At 55.9% G+C, this 8,711-nt stretch overlaps 1 protein-coding gene across 1 annotated transcript in view; it reads right to left on the reverse strand.

Annotated features, from left to right (window-relative positions):
* CRHR1 (corticotropin releasing hormone receptor 1) overlaps positions 1-6,141 on the reverse strand; it is a 52,010-nt gene extending 45,869 nt beyond the window's left edge. The window contains exon 1 of the mRNA XM_027081333.1: positions 5,875-6,141. Within this exon, the coding sequence (XP_026937134.1) occupies positions 5,875-5,907 (33 nt within the window). The 5' untranslated portion in view covers positions 5,908-6,141. The remainder of the gene's footprint in view (positions 1-5,874) is intronic.
* Positions 6,142-8,711: the final 2,570 nt, after the last annotated feature.

Genomic DNA, 8,711 nt, shown 5'->3' on the forward strand with positions numbered 1-8,711 from the left:
TTTTTTTTTTTTTTTGCGGTACGCGGGCCTCTCACTGTTGTGGCCTCTCCCGTTGCGGAGCACAGGCTCCGGACGCGCAGGCTCAGTGGACATGGCTCACGGGCCCAGCCGCTCCACGGCATGTGGGATCTTCCCGGACCGGGGCATGAACCCGCGTCCCCTGTATCGGCAGGTGGACTCTCAACCACTGTGCCACCAGGGAAGCCCTACTTTTTTTTTTAAAGATTTAATTTTATTTATTTTTGGCTGCATTGGGTCTTCGTTGCTGCGTGCGTGCTTTCTCTAGTTGTATGTGGTAAGCAGGGGCTACTCTTTGTTGTGGTGCACAGGCTTCTCTTGTTGCGGAGCACGGGCTCTAGGCGTGCGGGTTTCAGTAGTTGTGGCATGCGGGCTCGGTAGTTGTGGCTTGCGGGCTCTAGAGCGTAGGCTCGGTAGTTGTGGTGCACGGGCTTAGTCGCTCCGTGGCATGTGGGAACTTCCCGGACCAGGGATCGAACCTGTGTCCCCTGCATTGGCAGGTGCCTTCTTATCCACTGCGCCACCAGGGAAGTCCCCATGTCTCTACTTTTAATGCCAAATGTTTTCACATGTCAGAGATGTTCAGAGGGCCAACAGCAGGCACCTCTGTCCTTTGCCCTTTGAGCTTGGCTGATGGCAGGCGGCCCCATCCCTTCTCCCCAGGGTCTAAGAAAAGGACCCTGGGGCAGGAGGAGATTCTACATTGCTAAGTACTCCTTCCTCCACCTCCCTTTCCCTCACCACTCCTCCTTTTGCTGTTCTTCCTTGGATTGATAAAATTCAGTAAAGATTTATTAAGTGACTACTATTGTTAATAGTTATTAAGCACTTACTGTGTGCCGGACAATGTGCAGTTGTGCTTAATTTCACACCTGACATCTCATGAAGTCATTATGATTATCCCATAAAGTAGATACTATTTTTCCTCTTTTTTTTTTAAACAGATGAAGAAACTGAGGTTCCAAGCGATAACCTAGCTTCATAGCAGAGTCAGGTTTCAAGCTCACATCTGCTTCACCTGATGTTCCCACCCACACAAGAAGATGCTGATTGCCACGTTGGGTGGAGTGAGGGCTGGCTGGCCGAGAGTGACAAGTTGGAAGACAAGCATTTAAAAAGGACTTGATGATGTTACTTTCAAGGGACTCTGCTGACAGGGGCCCCCGAGGATCTAAGTAGACAGGAGTCATTTGTAATTAACAAATTCATTCATTGAATATAAAACTGCAGCTAAGACTTGGCCTTAGCTCCAAAATGGGCTCACTCTTCCTTCTGTTGATGCCATGAATGGTTAGGTAGAGTCAGAGCTGGGAGAGATCACCCCACCCTCTCCTTTCACAGAGGAAACAAGAAAGGCCCCAGGTCACCTGCTAACAGCCTGCCCTCCTCCAGACCAGACAAGGCCCCACCCTCAATGGATTCTCCAAATCACCAGGTGCTACATTGGCTCTTTGTTGCTTTCTTTTCTTTTCTTTTTAACAAAACCATAGTGGGCCTAAGGGGGGCAGTTCCAGTCTTTTCTGCATCAGAGGTGGCTTTTCTGCCAGGATGGTTTTGGCATCTCTCAGTCTGTTTGGACAGGACACCTGCACCTCCTGGGAACAGCAACGGGTCCACTCTGATCATGCAATACTAAACTGAAGGAAGCAGCGATGATAACACCATCCAACCAGCCAACAAACATTTGTGAAACGCTTATTACGTGCAGTTGATTATTAGGCCCAGTTCTATGACGGGTGAAAGATGCAAAAACGCTACATGTTGAACCTCCAAGAGCTTTTCCTATAGTTGTTTTTTCCTGCATTATCTCATTTTCTCTGAAGAGCGGGCACCTTGCAACCTTTTCTGAAAGCAAACTCTGTGCCAGGTGCTGTTCCAGGCACTTTGTGTGTGTATTAACTCATTTCATCCTTACCCCAACCTTTCGAGTTAGGTATTGTCTCCATTTCATAGCTGAGAACACTCAAGCTCAGAGAGGGTACTTGGGTCCGAGTATTGAGGTCCTGCAGCTGGGAAGGGGCAGAGCTGGGAATTGAATCTGCTGCACCCCACTCTTCTCATATGAGGTCGTGGCCCTAAGGAGTGTTTTTGGAAACAGATCTTGCACAGAGACGTGAAAGGTAAAAGACAATCTGTTTACGGAGAAACGGTAGCTCGGGGAGGGAGGGTAACCTACCTGAAGTCACACAGCTAATTAGAGGCATAGCTGTGACTGATGTCAGGTTTGCCAACTCCCAGGTTGATGGTCTTTCCAACCCAGTCTTCTAAAATGATCAGCCCTATACCTAACCCCTTCCGTCTAGGTCACATCATGTCCGGGGCTCAGGCCCATGGGCTTGTAAGCACCACGGGCACTTGGGGTGTTGCCAAGGGCACCTTCGACCCTCCAAACTCCTTTTTCTGTGCAGCTGAACACCACTGATGCTCTCCGAGGATGCAAACGTTAGAGAGGGTGAGAAATGGATTTTCCACTTAAGCTCGTCCTCAGCGGCCCTTGGTCAGTGTCCTGCTTTTCCACAAATCTATGCCCTCCTTAAGAACTGGACGGACCCAAGTCATGCCCCTCCCCAGGGCTGGACATATCAAATCCTGACGGCTTGGCCTGGCTGTCAGCCCCCCTCTCCTACTTTGCCCCTGGGCTGTGGCCATGCCAATAGTCCCCACACCCCATGGCTCACTTGTTTGCCCTTGTTTTCCCTCCTGCCCATGCTCCTCTCAAAACCCGGCTCCATATTATTTGTCAAAGAAGCAGTTTGGAAATGGCCCAAATGTGCACAGATATAGACGTGGCAGAAGAGCATCCCCTCACCGGGAATATGCAGATGTGGATGATCTCCCTCTGGAGGCTCTGGAATAACATGGGACAGACTTGGGTTGTGACAGTAAGTGAGGGGGCCCAGTGGCCACAGCTGTGCCCAAACATGCACTTGAAAAAAAGGCCTGCAGGGATTTTTTTTTTTTTTTTTTTGCCGTACGCAGGCCTCTCACTGTTGTGGCCTCTCCCGTTGCAAAACACAGGCTCTGGACGCGCAGGCTCAGCGGCCATGGCTCACGGGCCCAGCCGCTCCGCGGCATGTGGGATCTTCCCGGACCGGGGCACGAACCCGTGTCCCCTGCATCGGCAGGCGGACTCTCAACCACTGCGCCACCAGGGAAGCCCGGGGATTATTTTTTAAATGGCAACAATAGCTGTGTTAGGAGGGTGAGACTGTAATAATTTCCCCCTCTGGTTTTCAAACTTTGTGTAATACTGCTAGATTGCTTTTATGACAAAAGCAATAAAACCAGCTCTCTCTTCGCAGAACTCACTTTCCTTTAGTCGCCCACCAGGACTTGCCTTCTCCACTCTTCACTCAGCCAAACCCACCACTCTGAGCCGCACTTGCGTCTCCCCGCGAGGAGCTGTGGCTGGTGGGTAGGTGACTCGGAGGTGGTCGGTCCCTGGCCCTCCCGTGGGGGCAGAGACAATATTTCACCTGTCTCCTTGGCATCCACGCACACTCACACGCACATCATTTCTCCCTCACTGACATACGCAACCACCCTCCCATGCACACACACATTCTCACTCATACACATTCACACACACTCTCCCCCAGTTCTCTGTAACCAGTACAGTGTGAGGCCCATGGTAAGGGCCCCAGAGTGGATCCTTGCCCAACCCTGGCTGAGTTGTTGAGGACAGCACCGGATTTTGGATGAACCCCACCTAGATTCAGACTTTGATACCAACAAAACCGCCTGCGCTCTCTCTCATCTGGCAGAAGTCTAGGGTGAGATTTTAGTGGCTTCAAAGATTTTCTGATAAAAGCTACCAAAGCAAAGCCTTCGAGCCACAGTACCTGACTCTGAATTCTGGCTCCACCACTCACTGGCTGGATCAGTGAGGAACAAGTTCCTTAGCCTCTCTGTGCCTCAGTAATAATTCCTACTTCCCAGGACGGTTATGAGGACTAAATGACTTAATATTTGCAAGGCAGGTAGACCACTACCCAACAAGCTGTATATGCCACATGAATAAAGGAAAAAGCAACCATTTAATTGAAACCGCATTGGCTGCGCATTCATTCACTGCCTCTCACTCATTCAGTATGCATTTACTGAGCACCTACTGAGTTCATTAGGCCAGACAGAAAGGGCACACATCTCACCACCTAGCAGGAAACACACACACACAGCAACAGAAAAACAAAACAACTGTTTTTCCTTTTAGACGAGCATCATAATTCTAAGCAGAAACTTGCACGTGATTCTAAGAAAGGCCAGAGAAAGAACATTTACCTATTACCACGTAAACTCAAAAACAAAAACAAAAACCTACAGTTCAATCCTTTGAGTCCATTTAAAACGCTGAATTTGGTCTAACTGATTTGTGAATTTAGACCCAGGTTTGCTACACTCTAGCCTTTTGGAAAATATACCCGCTCAGTGCCATCTAGTCAAGCTCTCCGGATGTCTCTCCTCCTCTCTCCCTCCCCGGGTCTCCTTCATCACGCAGAAAATAACCTCTGGGTTCGCCCCCAGTCCTCAGTTTAGGAGTGGGGGAGGGGCTATGGGTTCAATCAGACCAACCCTTGGTCATTTTTAAAAACCAACGTGTCTATATTCGGGAGAGGGAGGGAGAGCGCGGAGAAAGTCTCGTAACTAGTAATGCCTCAGCTGGCGCGCCGGCAGCTGTCGCATTCTTAAATCTTGGGGGTTTAACTCAAACCACTTCGCGTGCTGATACACGCATAGTTGGTTTAATAACTGATGGAAGAATGAAATTCAGTCAATCCGCACCCCTCCCCCCAATCCATTCAGTTCTTTGGAAGTTAGTAGCTTGTAAAAGTGCTGAATCCAGTCAAGCTGGTGTCTGTGCTCTGGCGGTCCTCACTGACCCTGCGGAGGGTCAGGCAAGAGCCGCGCTGGCGTCCCCCGCGGCGGCGCCGAGGCCCACCCACCCCTCCCTCCGCTGCCGCCTCCTTGCCTACACCCCGCAAGCCGAACCGCTTTGGGAATCGCCTGGCACCAGGAAGTGGCAGCTGTCACTAGCGGCGGGCCCGGGTGTCGACGCCCCAGCCCTTCCCCGGGCCCCGGGGAAGACCCCGCCGCCCCAGAACTTCAGCCGACAGACTGTGGACGTGCGGTCTGACGACTTTCCTAAACTCCGGACGCAGGAATCGCGTCGCCAGAGCCCGGGCAGGAGCGAGCAGGCGCGGGGACCGACCCGCTAGTGCAAAGGCTCGGAGAGCCAGCGTCGTGCTCCTGCGGGCGAGCCGGCGGCGGCGGAGGAACGGTAACTACCGCCGGATGCTCGGTCTGCACCCCGGAGATTGCGATATTGATCCAGGGCTCGCAGGCACCGGGGACATTTATCTCCCCAGACTTGCAGGGGCAGGAAGGAGCTCCCAGGAACAGGGCGGAGGCGTGCGGAGTGGGGGACCTGATGAGACGGTGCTGGGGCGGATGGGGAACCCCTCTGCCGGGCCTCCTGTCTCGGGACCCCAGTCTACCCGGGAGGGTGGGAGGGGGAACCCTGCGTCGGTTCCCACAGCCTAGAGCGATTCCCCTCACTGAGCTGGTTACCCGGGGGGGGGCTGACACCCCCCCACCCCACGCCCACCTCCCGGCAGCTTCGCCACAAAGATTTCTTTTTTCGCCAGTGTCGTCCCCCTCCTCCCCCCGCCCAATGCCGGCTCCAAAGGTCCAGAGGCAGGGAGTTGGGCTGCTCCTCAAACCCCGGCCGACCCCGGACCTGGGCACAGTTCTGCTCAGTGACATCTAGTCATCCGCATCACACCCATAGCCCACCTAGCTCTGCGCGCCCGGAGCTGCGGGCCCGCAGTGCTCGAGGGCTGACCGGCTCGCTCTTACCTTGACGAGCCGGAGCTGCAGGCGCCGTCCCATCCTCGGGCTCGCTCGGTCACCGTCCTGGATGCCTGGGTCCCTCGGACATCCCAGAGGGGCCGGCCGGCGGGTGAGGGCTCGGGCTGCGTGGGTGGGCGGCCAGGCTCCTGTGTCGCCGCGGGTGGCTGAGGCGCCCGGCTCCGCGCTCCCCGGCCCGCCGGGCTCTCGCTCTCCCCTTCCCGGGCGAGTCCGGCCGCCGCTTTCTGACTCAGCCCGGCCCGCAGCTGCCTCTCCCCCGCCGGGAGCCCGTCTAGCCCCCGCCGCCTCCCCCGCGGTCCGCGCCGCTAGTCGCCTCGGCTCCCCGCCCCTTCGCCTGGGCGTCCCCTCCCCTCCGCTCCTCTCCCCTCCCCTCCGGTCCCTCCTCCGCGCCTCGCCCCTCTGCTCCCTCCCTCGCCCCGCCTCCTCTGCCCCCTGTCCTTCCCGGAGCCGGCTCCCCGCGCCCTCGCGGCGCTGACCCCCTTTTCCCCGAGCCCGGGTTTGCGGCAGTCGGCTGGGCGCGCTGGCAGCGCTGGCGGCCGCCGCAGCCCGGGGAGAAGCTGGGGGGTGGGGGGCCGGGGGCGGGAGAGGAGGCAGCTTCCCGCCTCCCGCCGGATTTCAGGCTGGGGCCTGGGGAGTCCGAGGGAGTCTGAGGGGACTTGGGGGGCTCAGGTGAATCTCTAAGAGCGAGGCTCTTGGAGGCTGGGGAATAGGGCAGCCCGGACTGAGCAGAGGCGCCGCGGAAAGCTGGTGAAGCTGGGAACTGCGTTCGGGCAGTTCCCGCCCTGCGGCGGACCGGAAGGTCCCCTCGCCCCCACCTCAGCAGGGCCGAGGTGTTGGTCCAGACCCCCCGCGCCTTTGGAACTGGCACGCCAGGTGCGCGCTGAGGCGCGAAAGCTCTGAGGGAGGAACCCTTCTCATTCATTCATTCATTTTCTTTCATTCGTTCGTTCATCCTTCATTCATTGTACAAACTAAGCGCCTGCCCAGTTTGGTCCCGACAAGGAGCTTAACCTGGGAACCCCAAGACCAGGGGAGATGGCGGTGCCCTGCAGGACTAGCCGGCCTCTGAACGCCGCGGAGGGGGAAAGTCGAGCGCGCATTGCGCTACGTAAGGGACAGCAGCTAGGAATCCAACAGGCTGGGCGAGGAGGAGGTCACAGCGCCCCCTCTCGGCCGAGCCCTCAGGGTAGGGTCAGCCGCCCCGCCAGGCCTCCTGGCCTCCATCCAGCCCCTCATCCCGCCCCCAGCCCTGGCAAGCAGCTCCCGCCTCCCCCAGCCCCTTAGACTTTCCCCTCCAGCTCTTCCAGGAGGACAGAACTTTTGACTTCTATCTCTTCCTTCCGCCAGAGCCGAAGGGGGAGGTAGAGAAGTGACTCTACCCCGCTGAGCCTGGGCCTGCAGCGGCAACCGCAGACCCTCCCGAGGAAGCGGGAGCGCTCCGGGCGGAGCACGCTCCCGGAGTGGTGGTCAGCCGGCTTTGCAAGGCAACTCTGAACCCAACCGCCCAGGATTCTGTGCCCTGCCGCGCCCACCTTCCACCTTCGGCCGTCTTCCTTCCACCCACTTCTCAGCACACTGAGCAAAAGCCAGCACATTCATGGGTCCAACTGATTCTTCATTTAGACAGGGAGTTTTTGTTAAGAGGTCTTGCGAGGAAGCTGGGGCGCACAGACAGGTGGTGACCGGCCCAAAGTGGCGTAACTGGTAAGCCTAGTCCGCAACCTCCTGATTCTCAGCTCAAAGTGCCCGGAGGGCTGGACCCTGATGGGGTTTGGGGCTCTGAAGTGGGAGAGGGGCCGTGCCCAGGAAACCAGCTGGTCACACTGGCTTAGCCACACTGGGTAGCACTTTCTAAATGAAGCACACAGTCCGGAGTCTTTAAAAAAAACCCATTTGGTTAGTGCCCCAGAGCTGGCCGTGCTGATCTTGGCACAGACTCATCCCAACCAATCCCAAAGAGATGGATGCACCAACCAGATTGCCAATTAATTGTTTTCAGCAAAACTTAAATGCAGGGTAGTCCAGTATAGTGCAGGTTCTGGAGTCGGCCTGAGTTTGAGTCTAGGCTGTTCCGCTTACAAGCTGTATAAACCTGGAAAATTATTTAACACTGCCTCAAATTTCTCATCTATAAAATGGAGGTAGGGGCTTCCCTGGTGGCAAAGTGGTTGAGCGTCTGCCTGCCGATGCAGGGGACGCGGGTTCGTGCCCCGGTCTGGGAGGATCCCACGTGCCGCGGAGCTGCTGGGCCCGTGAGCCATGGCCGTTGGGCCTGCGCGTCCGGAGCCTGTGCTCTGCAGCGGGAGAGGCCACAGCAGTGAGAGGCCCGCGTACCGCAAAAAAAAAAAAAAAAAAAATGGAGGTAGGACTACCTACCTCACAGGTTGGGTGATTTAAACAAGTTAATATTTGTAAATGGCTTGGAACAGTGCCTGGCACGTAGCAAGGGCTTAGTGAAGGTTAGCTGTAATCATCACCACCACTACCACCACCACCACCATCATCATCATCATAACCATCACCGAATGGACCAGATGCTCAAATGGGCAGAGTGGTCCCTCCCTCTAGGCAGTTCTTTATGGAAAGCTGAATTCTCGATTAGAAGGTCACAGCAGCGATGGACTGTGGAATCAGAGGAGAAGAAGCTGGCGGGTCCTAAGGGAAGTTTGCCCAGGCCCCGCAGAGCCCTTTCTCCCCAGCCCTGCTTGACCTTGGAGCTGGCTCTCCAAGGACCAGACAGCTCCAGATTTCCAGATTCTGTTTCTCTCTGCTTAATAAACACCATTTCCCCTTTCGGAGCCCCTTTGTTCTCTCCTTGAGGTGAT

The sequence above is a fragment of the Aethalodelphis obliquidens genome, unplaced genomic scaffold, assembly GCF_003676395.1.
Source record: "Aethalodelphis obliquidens isolate GAN/ISIS:26980383/991018 unplaced genomic scaffold, ASM367639v1 scaffold44, whole genome shotgun sequence".
NCBI lineage: Eukaryota > Metazoa > Chordata > Mammalia > Artiodactyla > Delphinidae > Aethalodelphis > Aethalodelphis obliquidens.